Source organism: Piliocolobus tephrosceles, chromosome 11 (assembly GCF_002776525.5).
Source record: "Piliocolobus tephrosceles isolate RC106 chromosome 11, ASM277652v3, whole genome shotgun sequence".
Lineage (NCBI taxonomy): Eukaryota > Metazoa > Chordata > Mammalia > Primates > Cercopithecidae > Piliocolobus > Piliocolobus tephrosceles.
Genome location: NC_045444.1, coordinates 60081281 through 60099250, shown reverse-complemented (window position 1 = coordinate 60099250; position 17970 = coordinate 60081281). Strand labels below are relative to the sequence as shown.

The 17970-nt window shown below is 34.0% G+C and overlaps 1 protein-coding gene across 3 annotated transcripts in view; it reads left to right on the top strand.

Moving 5' to 3' along the window:
* OLA1 (Obg like ATPase 1) overlaps window positions 1–17970 on the top strand; it is a 171904-nt gene that overhangs the window by 110619 nt on the left and 43315 nt on the right. For all 3 annotated transcript variants that reach the window (XM_023185950.2, XM_023185949.2, XM_023185947.3), the window contains 2 exons: window positions 12619–12699; window positions 13020–13117. In XM_023185950.2, the coding sequence (XP_023041718.1) occupies window positions 12619–12699; window positions 13020–13117 (179 nt within the window). The remainder of the gene's footprint in view (window positions 1–12618; window positions 12700–13019; window positions 13118–17970) is intronic.

The window sequence follows — 17970 nt, the reverse complement described above, 5'->3', positions numbered from 1 at the left end:
CACCATGCCCAGCTAATATGGAGAAAGTTTTAGTGTTCTTGATAGAAGCTCGAACTATCTGCAGTATTCCCTTAAGCAAAGGACTAGTCCAGAGCAAGGTCCTTACTCTTTCATTCTAGAGTTAGAAAACAGAGAGGTGAGGAAGCTGCAGAAGAAAAGTTGGAAGCTTGCAGAGGTTGTTTCATGTGGTTTAAGGAAAGAAGCCATAGCCCTAACATAAAACTGCAAGGTGAAGCAGCAAGTGCTAATGTAGAAGCCACCACAAATTCTCCAGAAGGTCTAACTGAGATCACTGATGAAGACGATGAAAACAACAGATGCTCAATGTTGACAAAACAGCCTTGGAAGAAGAGGCCATCCAGGCTTTAATTGCTTGAGAAGAGAAGTCAATGCTTGGCTTCAAAGGATATGCTGACTCGCTTGTTAAGGGCTAATGTGGTTGGTGACTTTAAGTTGAAACCAATGCTCATTACCATTCTGAAAATCCTAGAGCCTTTGAGAGTTATGCTAAATCTATTCTACCTGTGCTATATAAGTGGAACAACAAAACGTGGATGACAACACATCTGTTTACAGCATGGTTTACTGAATATTTTAAGCCTGCTGTTGAGACCTACTGCTCAGAAAAAAACAATTCCTTTCATTGAGACCTACTGATCATTGACAAAGTACCTGATCATTCAAGAACTCTGATGGAGATGTGCGAGGAGGTTAATGTTGTTTTCTTGCCTGCTAAGACAACATCCATTCTGCAGCCCATAGATCAAGGAGTAATTTTGATGTTCATATCTTATTATTTAAGAAAATACATTTCATAAGACTGTAGCTGTCATAGGTAGTGATTTATCTCATGGATCTGGGCAAAATAAATTGAAAACCTTTTGGAAAGGATTCACCATTCTAGATGTCATTAAGAATATTCATGGCTGGGCATGGTGGCTCACGGCTGTAATCCCAGCACTTTGGGAGGCCAAGGTGGGCAGATCACCGGGTCAGGAGTTCAAGACCAGCCTGGCCAACATGGTGAAACCCTGTCTCTACTAAAAATACAGGAAAAAAAAAAAAAATTAGCCAAGCACGGTGGTGTGTGCCTGTAATCCTAGCTACTCGAGAGTCTGAGGCAGGAGAATTGCTTGAACCTGGGATTCTGAGGTTGCAGTGAGCCAAGATCACACTACTGCATTCCAGCCTGGGCGACAGAGCAAGACTCGTCTCCGGGGAAAAAGAAAAGAAAAGAAAAGAATATTCATGATTCATGAGAGGTCAAAACATCAACATTATTAGGGGTTTGGGATGAGTTGATTCCAAACCCACATGGATGACTTTGAGAGGCTCAAGACTTCAGTGGAGGAAGTAACTGCAGATGTGGTAGAAATAGCAAGAGAACTGGATGTAGACGTGGAACCTGAAGACATGATGGAACTGCTGTAATCTCATGATAAAATTTGAATGGATGAGAAGTTGCCTGTTATGGATGATCAAAGAAAGTGGTTTCTCGAGATGGAATCTACTGCTGATGAAGATGCTGTGAACACTGTTGAAATGACAACAAAGGATTTAGAATATCACACACACTTAGTTGGTAAAGCAGTGGCAGGATTTGAGAGGATTGGCTTCAGTTTTGAGAGAAGTTGAAATGTGGGTAAAATGCTATGAAATAGCATTGCATGTCACAGGGAAATTTTTTGTGAAAGGAAGAGTTGATTGATATGGCAAACCTCGTTGTTTTCATGTTTTAAGAAATTGTCACAGCCACCCAACCTTCAGCAAACAATACCCTGATTAGTCAGCAGCCATTAACATTAAGGCAAGTCCTTCCACCAGCAAAAAGATTACAACTCACTGAAAGCACAGATGATCATTAGCATTTTTTAGTAAAAGTGTTTTTAAATTAAGGTTTGTATATTGTTTTTGTAGACATGCTATTGCACACTTAATAGACTACAATATGATGTAAACATAACCCTTATGCTTACTAGGAAACAAAAAAATTTGTGTGACTTGTTTTGTAGTGATACTTCATTGCACTCACTTTTACTTGCTTTATAGTGATACTCACTTTATTGGAACTAAACCTGCAATATCTCTGAGGTGTGGTTGTACTGTAAAAATATATTCTTCCTCCTTTTATCTTCACATTTACCTCTTTCTTCTCTTTAGACTGTTGTGTGTCCTTTCAGGACACATGACTTAAAGAGATCATTTCTAAAAGAACATGATACTAGAGTAATTTCTGGTAAGGCTGAACTCTGAGTCCTCATAATCTCTAGTTAATTGAACTAAATTGTTTAACAGAAAAACTGTATTTATGACTCCTTCCTCTTTTGTACCATCTACATCTCATCCTGTTGATTTTATATCTTGAATATTCCCCATACCTCTTTCTTTGTCCTTGTTTTTATTACTTCTTCTTTGGTTTGAGCCTCACTTATACTTAATTTGTTTTTGCAGTTTAACTGATCTTTTTGCCTCCAACTGCTCTTGTTTTCCACAAGTACAAAATGAAGATCTAATCATGTTATTCCCTTGATTAAAATACCTATTTCCTATGGGACAGTGCCAACATGAAGGCCATGGCTCACAAAATTCTTTGTGATTTGGGTTTGCTGGCTTAACATTGCTTTTTTTTCCAACTCTCCTGACGGTGAACTTAGGACTTTAAATGTACTGATTTTACATGAGGTCATTTACCAGAACTTTACCTGTTTGGTACTCTTCCATTCTCATTTCTTAGTCATTCTTCAAGACATAACCTAAAGCATAAGTTCCCTGTTCCTTAAAAACAACTTTTTTATTGTGGTAAACTATACATAACATAAAATATACCATTAACCACTTTAAGTGTACAATTCACTAGTATTAAGTACATTTATAATATTGTACAACCATTACCCCTATATATTTTCATAACTTTTTCATCATTTTATACTGGAACTTTGTGCCTTTATTATTCTTACAGCTTTTCTGTGAGTTTAAAATTTTTTCAAAATAAAAAGTAAAAACAAAACAATGATAACATGTTTTAATGTATAGAGTTCAGTTAAAATACATGACAATAATACAGAAAGGGTAGGAGAGGGTAGTGGAGTAAAAATGTTAAAATACTGCAGTAAAAGACAAAGATTATATTTCAAAATAACCAGAAGAATCTTCTTACTACAAAGAAATGATAAATATATGAGGTGATGAATATGCTTAATACCCAGATTGATTATTACACAAAGTGTACATGTATCAAAACATCGCACTGTGCCCCATCAACATATGCAATTATTATGTGTCAGTTAAAAACAAAACTTCAAATACGTTTACTTTCTCTGCGGAAAGAAAAAAGAGGAGTTTGACAGTTTCTCTAAAAGTTAATTATAGACTTACCATATGAACTAGCAATTCTACTTCTGGGTGTATACCCAATACAGTTACTCAAACAATATATGTGCATGTATGTTCATAGTGGCAATATTCATAATAGCCCAAAAGGAATGAAGTACTGATGCTACAATGTGCATGAGCCTCAAAAACATTATGCCATGTGAAAGAAGCCAGGCACAAAAGGTCACATCGTGAATGATTCCATATATATGCAGTGTTCAGAATAGGCAAATCCATAGAGACAGAACTGCATATTGGTGGTTGTCAGAGACTAGGGGGAGGAATAATGGATAGAAACTGTTTAATGAGTACCTTGCTTTATTTTGGAGTGATGGAAATGTTTTGGATCTAAATAGAGGTGGTCTGCATAACATTGTGAGTGTATGAAATGCTGTAGTACTAGATTATGTTCAGATGGCTAATTTTATGTTTCATGTATTTTACTCCAATAAAGTTTTTAAAAATTAAAAAGACAAAGAATGTCAGATTGAGTTTTGAAAGTCCGCCTCTCTGCTGCCTACAAGAAACACGTCTTAAATACAGATGCTCCTGGACTTACGTTGGGGTTACATCATAAGTTGAAAACATTGTATGTCGGCCTGGTGCAGTGGCTTATGCCTGTAATCCCAGCACTTTGGGAGGCTGAGGTGGGTGGATCGCTTGAGGCCAAGAAACCAACATGGCATAACCCTGTCTCTACTAAAAATACAAAAATCAGCTGGGCATGGTGGCACATCCCTGTAATCCCAGCTACTTGGAAGGCCAAGGCACGAGAATGGCTTGAACCTGAGAGGCGGAAATTGCAGTGAGTCAAGGTTGCACCACTGCACTCCAGCCTGGGTGAGAGAGTGAGTCTCTGTCTCAAAAAGAAAAGAAAATATTGTATGTCAAAACAAAAAGCACTAATACCCCAATATACCCATCATAAAACCCAGAAGTCATAAGCTAAACCATCATAGGTCCGAATTCTCCTTGACTTACAATGCGGTTATGTCCCAGTAAAGTAAAAAATCTTAAATTGAATGAACCATTGTAAGTTGAAGATGCGGAAAAGTTGAAAGCAAAGAATGGAGAAATATATACTGTGCAAGCCCTAACAACAACAAAAAAGTTAGGGTAGTATATGATATCAAAGTAGACTTTAAAGGAGTTAAAAGGGGCATTTCATAATGCCAAATATTCAGTATACCAGGAGGCACAAAAACTTAAGTTTGTATATGCATAATAATATAACCTCAAAATACATAGTGCAAAAAGTGGCAGGATTGGAAGACAAAACAAAACAAAAACAAATCTATAGTAGTAAAAGAAAATCTTAATACTTTTAGTAATTGATAGAATAAACAGAATTTTAGTAAAGAATATAGAAGATTTAAACAACTCAATGAAGGAACTTGACCTAATTGACATATATAGGATACTGCACCCAACAACAGTAGAATGTACATTCTTTTCAAGTACAAATGGAACATTTACCAAAATTGACCATTTCATTGGCTATAAAACAAACACATTTCAAATTATTGAAATTATAAAGAATATATTATCTGAACACTGTGGAATTAAACTTAGCAGTCAATAATGGGAAGATTACTAGAAATTGTCTAAATGTCTGGAAGTTAAGCAGTATAATTCTAAAAGATATTATGTTTCAAAGAAGAAATCACTATGGAAAGAAAACAGTTTAACTCTATGATAATGAAAATACGGTATATAAAAATTTGTTGTTTTCTGATGTTTAAACTCAAGTTCTATAAATTTAGTCATAAATGTATATGTCTCAAAATAAGGAAAGGTGAAATCAGTGATCTGAAAGTCTTCTGAAGGAGTTAGAAAAAGAACAATAAAAGGAACCCAGAGAAATTAGATAAAAGGAAACAATTAAGATGAAAGTAAGTATTAGTGAAATAGGAAAGAAGCATGTAATAAAAAGGATCAAAAAGGCCAAAAGTTGGTCATTTGAAAACACTAGTAAAATAAAAATTCTTAGCAAGACTAGTGAAGGGGGAAAGAGAAAAGCAAAAAACTAGCATTATGAATGAAAATGTGTTACTGTAGATTCTGTAGACATCAATAGGCTGCTAAGAGGCTTATTATAAGCAATTTATGGCAATGATTTTGAAAAATATATGAGATGGGCAAATTTAAAAGACTACTTAAGAAAATGAGTGTAAAAAGAAATAAAAATGTAAATAGTTTTATATCTATTGAAGAAATTGAATTCATAATTTTAAACCTTACTATAAAGAAAAGTCCTGACCCAGATGACTTTACTATACATGTAAAGTCTCAATCACACTCTTCCATACAGTAGAAAAAGAAGAAAAACTTTATGAGGTCAGAATAGTCCTGATACCAAAATCTTACAATACAAGAGAGAAAAATTATAGACGAGTCTCTTTCATGAACATAAAAGCACATTCCTCAGAGAAAGAAGATATCTGCAGTATCTAACAAAGAACTCCTACAAATAAATAAGAAAAAGACAGCCTGATAGAAAAATATGCAGAGACTTCAACAAGTACTTCACAAAAGAAGAAATTCCTCATTAATCACCACAGAAATGCAAATTCAGACTGTGGTGAGATACCATACACTTGCCATAAATTAATAAGACTGACAATACTAAGTGTTGGGAAGAATGTGAAGCAAATGAAATTGTCATACAGTGCTGATGGGAGTGTAAATTAGTACATCTGCTTTTGAAAATTTATTAGCAATATGTATGAAGTTTAGATAAATGCCTGGCCTACAACCAAGCAATTCCAGTCTTAGGTATATACTCAAGAGAAATGCGTGCACAAATTTACCAAAATACATGTACAAGAATGTTTATATAGCAGCTTTATTCCTAATAGCCTAAAAGTATAAACAGCCTAGATGTCCATTAACAGTAGAATGTATAAATTGTGCAATATTCCTACAGTGAAATATTATACCACGGAGAAAAACACAATACTGCTACATGGAATGACCATGGATGAATTTCACAAATAATATTGAGCAGAGGAAGCCAGACACAAAGTAATATATATTGTGTGATTATTTCTATAAATGTCAATAACAGGCTAATTTGTGATGCAAAGAAGCCAGAATAGTGATTATCTCTGAAGAGTAGTGGAACATTGTGACTGTACTACTACTAATCTTCTATATGTTGATCAGGGTGGTAATTACAGACATGTGTTCATTCTCTGATAGTTCATTTGGGCACTTGCATATGTTAGACTGAGTGTATGTTATACTTCAGTATATTCCCTTCTCAAGTTTGACCTATAGACCATGATTATCTTCTGCCATATCAGTCGTGTCTCCAGATTGGACTTTTATTTTCCTACTTTGATTTTGGTTTCATTAAAAATACTTGTACTTTTATCAGCTCTCTAGATATATCTCATCCATTTTTTTCTAACCTCACTGTTCTCTTTTTGTGACCTCGAGTGCATAGTTGGCTGTCTTTGTTAAAGCTATTTGACCAGCATAAGTCAGTTCATCTGCTCCTATTGCATAGATGCTCTTATCTTTTTGCATTCTACTAAGTATGCCAAATAATTCATTGAGGTTTTTTGTTTCTCAGTCGTTCTTAAAGATGTGTTTTTTCTATGACTCTACTTTCCATAAATTATCAGTATTCCTTTTATTAAAATCAGATTTATTGGCTTCCCCACAACCTCTGGACCCCTCCTTAAACATGGTAAAATCCGTTCAAACTTATTTTCAGGAATCACAGGGACAGTTGCCTTTTTAGAGAATAGCCAGATCCTTTGCTGAGATCTATACCTCAGAAGTAAATTGGTGTCCATTTTGGTTGCCACTTTATTGCAGGCAGGGGCCAGGAACATTACACTCAGGTGGTGGTCTTACTGTCTACTTCAGTGAATCATATAACTGAAAACCTACAGTTGGCAGCCTGTATTCTACCAAGGTTATTGCTAGAATTAACCTCTTGTGTTCATTCTTGGGGGGTCCCCTTCACCCCCAAAATTAGCCAGAAAGTGGTAGAACCAGGACTTGAACTCAAATCTTGAGGAATATGGCTAAAATCCATATTCTTAACCATATTCCATTGTTCTAAACCTGCTGTTCTCACTTAGCAGTATATTTTGGACATTTTCCCATGCAAATATACATATAGATACAGCTCATCTTAATGGATACAAAGTATTCTGTTGTATTAGTTCCCAATAACTTAATTAGCAAATCTCCAATTAATGGCTTTTTAGATTTTGTTTGTTTGTTTGTTTCTGAGAGAACTTTTGCGCTTGTCCCCCAGGCTGGAATGCAATGGTGCAATATCGGCTCACTGCAACCTCCGCCTCCCGAGTTCAAGTGATTCTCCTGCCTCAGCCTCCCGAGTAGCTGGGATTACAGGCGCCCATCACCATGCCTAGCTAATTTTTGTATTTTTTTTTTTAAGTAGAGACAGGGTTTCGCTATGTTGGCCAGGCTGGTCTCGAAGTCCTGACCTCAGGTGATCCAACTGCCTTGGCTTCCCAGAGTCCTAGGATTACGGGCATGAGCCACCATGCCCAGCCTAGATTTTCTTTAAAAAAAAGTAAAAAAAAAAATGTTTATTTCTTTCATTATTTTTTTGGAGACAGAGTCTCACTCTGTCACCCAGGCTGGAGTGCATGGTGTGATCGTAGTTTGCTGCAGCCTCATACTGGGCTCAAGCAATCCCCTCTTAACCTCAGCCTCTTAAGTAGCTGGGACTACAGACACACACCACTACACCCAGTTAATTTTTAATTTTTTTATTTTATTTAGAGATGGGGTCTCACTATGTTGCCCAAGACAGTCTCAAACTCCTAGCTTCAAGCCAGCTTCCTGCCTCAGCCTCCCAAAATGCTGGGATTACAAGCATGAGCCACCATGCCTGGCTTTTTCAATTGTTTCTAATTTATATCTGTCTTCTTGTGCCAGTGCCATACTATTCTAATTACTATAGTTTTATGGTTTATTTTAATATCTAGTAGGACAAGTCCCATATTTTTCTCTCTAAACATTTTTTAACCTTAAGCAAGTAGTTCTTTTAGAATAATGATATATTTAATATATAATATTCTCCAACATCCCTATTTTGATTTTAAGTGGAATTTGTTAAACATTATAAAAGGTAGAATTTTTATCAGTATAGTATTGGACAGGATAGAGAAATTTTCAGTGCAGGGTCTGGCTAAAGCAAGTTTTAGGTCAGTGTCTCAACCTCTGGTCTGGGAGTCCCTGGACCTAGAACATTTACTTAATTGGCTGTTGTTGGGACATTTGAGTAGTGCCATCAGAGTCACTAACAGCCATGGTTCTTGGATTTTTGGATTATGGATCCCTTTTAAAAGCATGTGAAAGTTATGTGCCATCTTCCCTCAAAGGGACATAAACGGAACTTTATGTACAGTTTCGGGGTAAAATCTATTTATGGATCATAGGTTAATAATTCCTGCTATGGGAACTGAAGATACCAAGATATAGAAGTCTCATATTTTAGGAATATCTAATAAATGACTGGATTGGTATGTAATTGTCTGCAAAGAAAAATTACTATTTTTGTGATACATGGATTAATGATCAGCTATTATACCCAAATAATAAAAATAAGAATATTGAATTTCTCTGATAGCCTGAATGAGAATGAGGATTTTGAATAACAACCTTGGGGGATGTCTAGGCTAAACAAGGAACAATTATAGTAGTAAGGAAGACAAATATGCCAGGATTTGGAACAGAACATGAACTTTCAAGTCACTTAGACCAGAATTTGAATCTCATCTCTGCCACTTACTAGCTATGGGAATTTAGGCAAGTCACACATGATGCTCTAAGTCTAAATACATTACAGTTACTGTTAACAATAATAAAATGTATCAAGAAAACAGAGCATTTGTAATTTTAAATGTGAAGCTCTGAGTAAGAAGAGTCAAAGCAGAATAGTGAGGTATTAAAGGAGAGTTTGGGTTTTTTTTGCGGTTAAATGATAGTCGTTTAGCAAAAGCTAGTTCTTGCAGAATGTTAAGATTAGAAGCCTGACTTGAGATTTCATGAAAAAAGCCAGTATTTTTAGTAACTCAGAAATTTGAAGAAAAGGACTAGTGAACAAATTATGCAGATGGAAAAGTGTACATACACTTCAAAGGAGCACCCAACAGAACATATTGCCATTTTGTAGATCACTGGGATTTAATCTTTCATCTATCATGACAACAACAGTTCTGTGCCAAGATGCATTATCTCTTTTAATCTTCACAACAACCCGCAGGAGGTAGATCTCATCCTCTGCATTTTATCAATGAAGTAGGCCACAGACGTGGTAAGTGGCTAGGATTTATTCCCACGCTTAAGTATTATACTGTTACCTCTTGAATTAGTCCACTCATGTAACTGCAATCTAACCAAAAAGTTCAAATGACCAGGAATTTTTATGTATCTCTATAATGTACAGAATTTATTTTGAAAATGAAGGATTTGTTAAAGTTATCAAAACAGCCCAATTTAGTACCCCTACATCTGTATTTCTATATAATGATAGTAAAGAAATATGGAACCTAAGGCAACTTCTAAATGCATTGGTTATTCCATTTTTTTTTTCCAGTTAACCAAGTTCAGTTAACTGGAACCTTTTATTCTTCTAATCATCGTTATTTATATATGTATTTATACATATGAACATAAGGAAATAAATTCAATCAACCATTAAGCATTATATCCAAACAAGCCCAAATGTTTTCTTTCATCTGTTTAGAAGTTTTTCAGATAAGGAATATAACATCTTTTAATTTTTTGCTAAAATTAGAATTTATTTTTACTTTATGTAAGAAAAAGAGCACATTGAAACTATACCATATACTGATCATTTATATAAGATAATCTTATCTGAAAGGCAATCTGTTTTTTATTTGTCTGAAATAAAACTGACATCGCTTAATAAATCTAAGTTGTCTTTTCTTGGCTGTTAAATCTTTTGTGGGAATAATTAAGAGAGCACTGAGTACAAAATATTTTTATTTCAACTGTTCAAAAACTAGGTTATAATATATAAATTTCTCTAAAAATATTTGAATGTGGCTTTAAGGAATACTGTGCTGTTCAAGAACTTTGATTATAAGTGAATTCTATTTAATTAAAACTTGACTGCAAAAAATTTTTTGAGTGCTCCTAATTTGTAATATAATTTGTAATGTGAGAAAAAGCAAACTAATGCCAAAATGCTTTTGTGATAAGATTTCTATATCTGAAGTACTTGTCTAGTTAATTTAAAATGAAAGAGAAATACGGAAATTCCTTCACTAGTGATCAGTACTTATTGAGGCTCTTAGGTTTTGTAAAAATGTTTAGAGTTACAGAAGTATTTTATACTTTTTATATGATTAAAATTTAATTTCTTCCCCTATTTTTTGTTTGGCTTTCTTTTGTCTGTTTTCTTTCTTTAATTGAAAAAACTAATGGAACCAAATATAAGATGGTACCACTGTTTTTTCTTTCTTTTGTATAATCTTGTTGCATGTCTCTACATAAGCTGTTCTGGCCACTCATCATAGTAACCAGCTGGGCCATTTCACCTGCTGGAGCCATTAAAGAGGACTCTCTCCCCCTAGATTAATCCCCTCCGACATTAGTTTTTTGCACTGACAACTAGAGCAGGCATTCAGAATTTGCAGGTGGCCAGTGTGACGCACATAATTGCCTACAATTTTAGGCAATGAATAAAAATGGTCTACATTACTTGTCAAAGGTTGTATATGCAGTGCCAAGTGAGATCTATGGGAAGCCTTTTAGGGTTTAAAGAACAGTTAATAGCAAGGCTGCACAGGGCTTTTTTAATCATAATGCATTTGTAATATAGCACTTTGATCTTCTCCTTGTAGGAAATGGTGTTACATTAGCCACTTTTAAACATTTATGAGTGAAATTCAGTTATAGAAGAGTAAAAGTGATTATTCTTAAGCAGAACATGTTAGATTTCATTAAAAGTTTTCAGCTTGCCCCTTCCTTGTTAAAATCTGTGGGAAGTCCTTTGCCTGGAGGGTTTCAAATCAGGATCTAAGGATATAAGGCTTTTTCCTTATTTTTCCTGTTGGTAACAGCAAGATTTGGAAGGAAGGTATACTAAATATTGAGATAATTTATACAAATGGATATTTAAAGAAGAATAACTGATTATGGTAAAGTACATCGATAAAAATCCAGGAAATTGATTACTAATAATTGTGTTACAATAAATTTTGAGAAATGCATATTTAAAACATATCCATAAATTATCTTTAATAACAACAACAACAAAAACCCAGATGACTCTCAAATGCACTTCTTCTGGAAGAGCTAAATTTGACCTTTCAGACCCGAGAGCCTTTTATTAACACCTGCCTGTAAGGAGAACCTTGCCACACGCAGCTTTTAGATTCAGAACCACAAAACTGATGAGGAAAGGCTTGAAGGGTTCAGTTTGTGTCACTTGCTGTTTGCCGTTTCCATTTCACAGATGATTAATCTTTCTGTGAAGAAAGGCCAGAGAAACAAAGCACATTGGGCTCTTCCTGCAGTTACTCCTTCTGAATGCACACTAGCTTGCTAACTAAAAGGCCTTTAGATTTCCAGCAGAGAGAGATGTTCTGAAAGTGAATGCAGCTGGTTGGAGGTCACCAGTGCAGGGCTCTTGCCATTGTGTAATGGAGGCTTTGGCAGGTTGGGGGGGTGGGGGAGTTGGGGGTATCAGGGGTGCGGCTGCAGGAGAAGTGGTCAGGGAGAAGGTGTTGGCAAAAAATTAATTTAAAATAAAAAGGGATTTGGTCAGTTGATTTAATATTTTGGAGGCTGGATCATCGATAATAGGCTCAATTTTGTCTTGTTTGCTTTTCTTCTTAAGAGAAAAATATAATTTAGTCTTTCTTCAGTATATTCCCTCACTCCATTTTCTAATAGCATGTTTGTCTTCTATATGGCATCACTAGGTAATATTGAAATGGTATTAACTCTTGTATTTAGTCTTTGATGTAATTGAATTGACATTTTTCAGGCTGTTACAAATTTTTGCTAATATTATCCATTTTATACATTAAAAATGTAATGCAACAATGTTTTATTAGTATTTGGTTTTTAAGTGAGATATTGAAAATAATTATTTGTGTGACCTAGCCCCCTTTCATTAGAACAATCTATTTTTATTTTGAAAATTTGAAAACTTTTTATGTTAATATCTAGTATCTAAATGCTTAGTTATTCATATATATTTACTTTTTTCTCAATCATGCGTAGGATATAATGTGCAAAGTAAAATCCTGGGTTATAGATCAAAAGAAACCTGTTCGCTTCTATCATGATTGGAATGACAAAGAGGTAAGTTATAAATATCATGCCATCTCTTACTGCCTTTACTTTGATTTGCTAGGGAACAAATTAGAGTTGTCATTATTTTACACTTTCCATTATATCTAAACTTTTATTTCTGTCAGTGACTGCTTATTCCTGGGCTTGTTATTTTTTTCTTTTCCCCCATTCATGATATTTCATAACCACTAATCTTTTGGAAACAAGAATTATAAAAATGAAAATGCCTACTTGTTTTAAAGAATGTTTACTTTCAAATTCTTCAGTGATTTATTCCATATTTACTAAACTTTTAAAAGGGATTCTTTCTCCATCATCTCCCACTTTAGATTGAAGTGTTGAATAAACACTTATTTTTGACTTCAAAACCAATGGTCTACTTGGTTAATCTTTCTGAAAAAGACTACATTAGAAAGAAAAACAAATGGTAAGTTTTTCCTCACCATATATACCCAGATGCATCATCTCTGTACACACACAAATACACACCCATGTATATGTACTTAACTGCAATGTTTAATTTTAATATTTTTGTCCTTATTATTAAAAAGTTTAAAATGAATAGGAAAGCTTTGCTTGGTATTTACCTTCACAGATGAGTCTTCTAATTGATTTATAGTTAGAGAACTTAAGAAAACCTGAATTAAATTAAGCAATATTGAATTATATGTTTACTTATCAAATGTAAGTTTATTAGACATTATTATTTATTTCCATTGCAAAATGGGAATAAATGTAGTCACAACAATAAAACTTCTTACATGAGGAATTTCTAGCTGTGTTGATATTATAAGTGACTTTAAAATACTCACTTGGGGTTGTAGCTGGACATGAATTTTAAAATCCAGATTGAATGCTTTAAAAAAAAAAAAAGGCTGTGTGTGTGGGGAAAGACTAGTACCTGTTTCAAATGCTTTAAAAGTACATCTAGGTAAAAACTGTTCATTCACGTATTGATTGTCATTTTTGGCATGTAACTAAAATGTACAAGATTTGTTGCTGTCACTAATAACTTCAGAAAATTATGTGTTCATGTACGTGTGGGCATGTCCACATTTGGCATACCACTCACTTTGACTTGCCTCACTGGACTCTAAGTATTTTATACTATTGAGTCATACAAACAAATCAAAACTATCCAAAGCAAAATATCTGAATTCTCCTAAAATATATTGTCTGTTTCTCCCTGTACTTCATTAAGTACTTAGATGCACATGGTTTCAATTTTCCATTAAAAATTCTCATTTCCATATGATATCAAAGAGTGAGAAGGCTTTAAACTGAAAAATAAACATTCATAGACTGGAAGCCAAAACAATAATTAATGTCAGATGGTTAACTCCAATAAATCATTAGAATAAATTCTGTGAAATTACTGCAACTAAAAATGCCCTGTTAATATTACTATAAGACATTTTGTGTTCCTGATAGAAGCTGAATTTAGCCTCTTTATTGGTAATGTTCTAAAAAGCATAAATTTAACTTAAAGATTTCATTCAGGCTGGTCAGTGGCCTCCATCGGGTAATTAACTTTAAAATAATCAGTTCTGTTGCCTTTCAAATTCTTATAAATGTGATGATTGTGTTAAAAATTGTTACCTTTAGGAATGAATTTTAAAATTTATTACTTGACCTCAGTTAATAAATCTTCTCATTGTGGTATGAATGGTAAGGTTTCCTGTGGCTCTGTGAAACAATACAGACATCAAAGTTTACATGAAAAGGGATGAGTCAGTTTCCTTGCCCAAAGGGGCTTCTCACACCTGTATTTGGATGATTACAGGTAGAACTCCCTGGCTCTAATTGTATAGTAAATACCATTTCCCAGACCCTAATGGTAGACAGACTGCTTAGGAGACGCCAGTCTGTGATTTAGCTGTCGCCAGACACCCCATGTTTTTTGTGAGACCAGTTGTGATGATGATATGGTTATAGCCAATTGAAAGTAAACTCTTGTCTAAATAGCAAATTTTAATTTATAATAATGTAGAGGTATGAATGATCCTGTTTTATAAAACCAAATCTTAACAGGTTTTAGGTATAACTAATGATCTGGTTTGGGGTTGGTGTGCGTATGTTTTGGGGGGAGGGTTGGGAGGGATCCAGATCTTGTGGAAGTTAGTGTAATTGTAGCTGAAAGATCAAAGACTGGGTAACTGAGTGATGTTCCAGAAGAGAATTTACCACATAGCCATTTTCTGTACAGTTTCTGCCGCCTGCTGTTCCTATTTTCCCTCAAGCTAGCCATTGACTACCCCCTGTGCATCCCTGCTCGTAAAAAATGATTGAGGAAGTATTTGTCATGTATTTATGAGTGGGAAATATTGTGTGATAGGGAATGGCATCTACTGGAGCCAGAAAGATTGCCATTTTCCTTTCATTCAGCCACTCTGCTACAGCTTTAAATCCTCTGTTTATGCAACATAGCCTTTGTATTAAAGTGTAGAATAAATTTTTATTATGAAGGATATGAACACTGGGTTTTCATCATTTATAACACTGAAAGCAGATGTAAATAGTTTTAACTACTAAATCCTTTTAATTGTGTTAACATCTTGTTTTTTGATAATGTTTACATCCAAGCTCCATTTGCATTATTAGTTGCTTCTTTAGCAAAAGAAAAAGTTTTTGTTTTTTAAGATTAACATGTAGTGTTACTACAGCAAATAAGACTGATTCAGGAAATAGTAATAAATATTTTCATGGGTCTTTTAGATCTGGAAAACTATTTTAAACCATCAAGAAAGAGGTGAGGAGAAGTTTGTGACTTTGGCCACAAGAGGAAGACTAAAACTGTTGTTATTTTAGCAGGTCACCATTTCAGAAGTATTGAACACTTTAGTTACTGAAGTTTCCTAAATGTAAATGGTAATGTGTTATTTTTCAACCCTAGAGAAGAAGGAAGCATTTTGAAAGATAGGTCTATTGTGTTATTGAGTAGCTGTATTGACCTTTTGTAAGATGCAAAAACTGGAATGGCTCCAAGCGTCTACTCACTAGTTTTAACAGTGTTGAATTAGTCATTTCATTGATTTATGATTAAAGACTTAGCCCCTGAAGAGTAGCTGACATGGCAGCCGGGTTGGTTGCAGTTGTGTTATGAGCAAACGACAGTAATCAAGATATTGTAAGTGAATCCATAAACCATTTTTTATTATTACAAATTGCTGTTTCTTGAATGAATCAAACTATATAGAAGTTTTTGTTGTTTTTGGTGAGCACAAGCATTTTTGAATGCTCAAGGTTTTCATTTTCTAAACACGATCAGCTGTTACTTATAACTAATACTATACGCGGTATTAATTTTCATTTGAGATTGCTTACCGAGTCATGGTGTCAGGCAGGTACAGGACATTAGAACTGTCAAACTACTGCTTAATTAGGGGTTTAAATTTCAATCTTTTGCACCCTTGCTGCTCTGTTAGTAGAGTATGCCATCCAATTATGAAATCAGTAGAACAAACTAATTTTAGATATTTTTTTATACCTACCAGCTATCAATTATGTTTTATTTTTGTGATCCTACCTTTCTTGAAACTGTTAATAAAGGATAATTATATTTTATTATTTATTATACTACATATTTATGTTCAACTGGAAAATATAACTAAACTTTTAGATATGCAGACTGTGTGTGTGTGTGTGTGTGTGTGTGTGTGTGTTATACACACATTTTCATATGCCCTGGTAGGCTTGTAGTCATTTAGTATTACCTTTTGGGTAATATTATATGAGTCCATTAATCTGAGTGATGAAATTGATTCAAGATAGGTAGACAAATACGTGGAAAGTCTTTTAAGCTGTTTTATAATGAAGGGCAATGTGTCAAGTTCACTAAACGCATTTTAAGTAGAAAAATGTTTTATTATTAATTCTTATTATACTATGATTCAGTTCCTTCCCCTTTCCTATCTTTGTGTGTTCATTAGTTTTCCACATAATTTGTACACAACAACTAAAAATAGTTTGGGGATACTATACATCATGTGCTTGGTTTGGGGGGAATCATGGAATAAATATATTTTCTTGATTTCCTGAGCTGCCTATAGAAATTATAGCTACTATATCTCAGCAAGTATATATGTAGGTGGAAGTGTGTATATTTTTGGCACACAATTTTCTGTTTTTGTATGTGTGCATATATATACACACATATATGCATATAAATATAAAAAACGATTTCTGTGTTTCTGTAGAACTATTGTAGGAGGTCATCAGTTTCTGACAAGATCAGTTAAGCTAGAAATACAACACAGACATTCTGCTTTGGAAAGATTACTTTGTATTATGATAAAGCTTATTATTAACAGTATTATTTATACTATGAATTAGGATTTCAAATAATTTTTGGTGAATGAATTTTGTGGAATTATTTCTTTCTCTGATCAGAATCTTTAGAGTTAAAAAGAATATGGTAAAGAAAAATGGTCTTTTTATTACAGGAGATGGAAGGCTGAAAGAAGTGGGGATGGGGAAAAACCTTTGCCCATTCAGGAATCTTTTTTTTTTCTTTTTTTGGTCAAATGTACTTTTGCATTTGAATATATTTTTACATGTAGTAATATTTATGAATTCCTGTTTGGTTTTCATTAAATGGATTTTGAATATTCTTTCGACAATTTCTCATTCTTATCAAGAGATAACAATGCAGTAGTGCACTTCGGATTTCTTACGAAAGAGATAATTATATACGAAAGCATTTTTTTTATATGAACATAATGCTACTGACCCTATGCATATTAGGAATTTCCCTTGGCCTGTTTGTGTTTTTTGCAATACTATTTATAGCCAATGATTTCTATTTGCCAGATGGTTCACTGAATTTAAGAAAGTGATACATTTGGGAGTGCCCGTTGTAATCTTATTAGCACCATCTGCTGACTTACTGATTTGTGAGTGATGTAATTTATCAAATATGTCAGGACTTTCATCTTTTTCAAACTAGCTGAAGAATTTCACTCCACATAAATAGGAAAAGTTTTATAAAATTGTTTCTAGCTACCACAGATTAAAAGGTTTATAAGAACTTTTTAAAAAATAAGTGTTCCTTAGGATTCTGTCATGTGAAATTAAAATATATATTCCCTATACATGTACACACATCAGTGATCTAGGAAATGAAATATAAAGTTTGGTTTATAGCTATATAATGTTCTTCAAATTACAAATGATTCATCTGCATAAAGAATTTCTTTGCTTCCCTACCCTACTTACTTTGTTGAATAATTCAAAAGCAATCCTCTTAAAAATCTGTACTAGAGATTAAGGATCTCTGAGTCA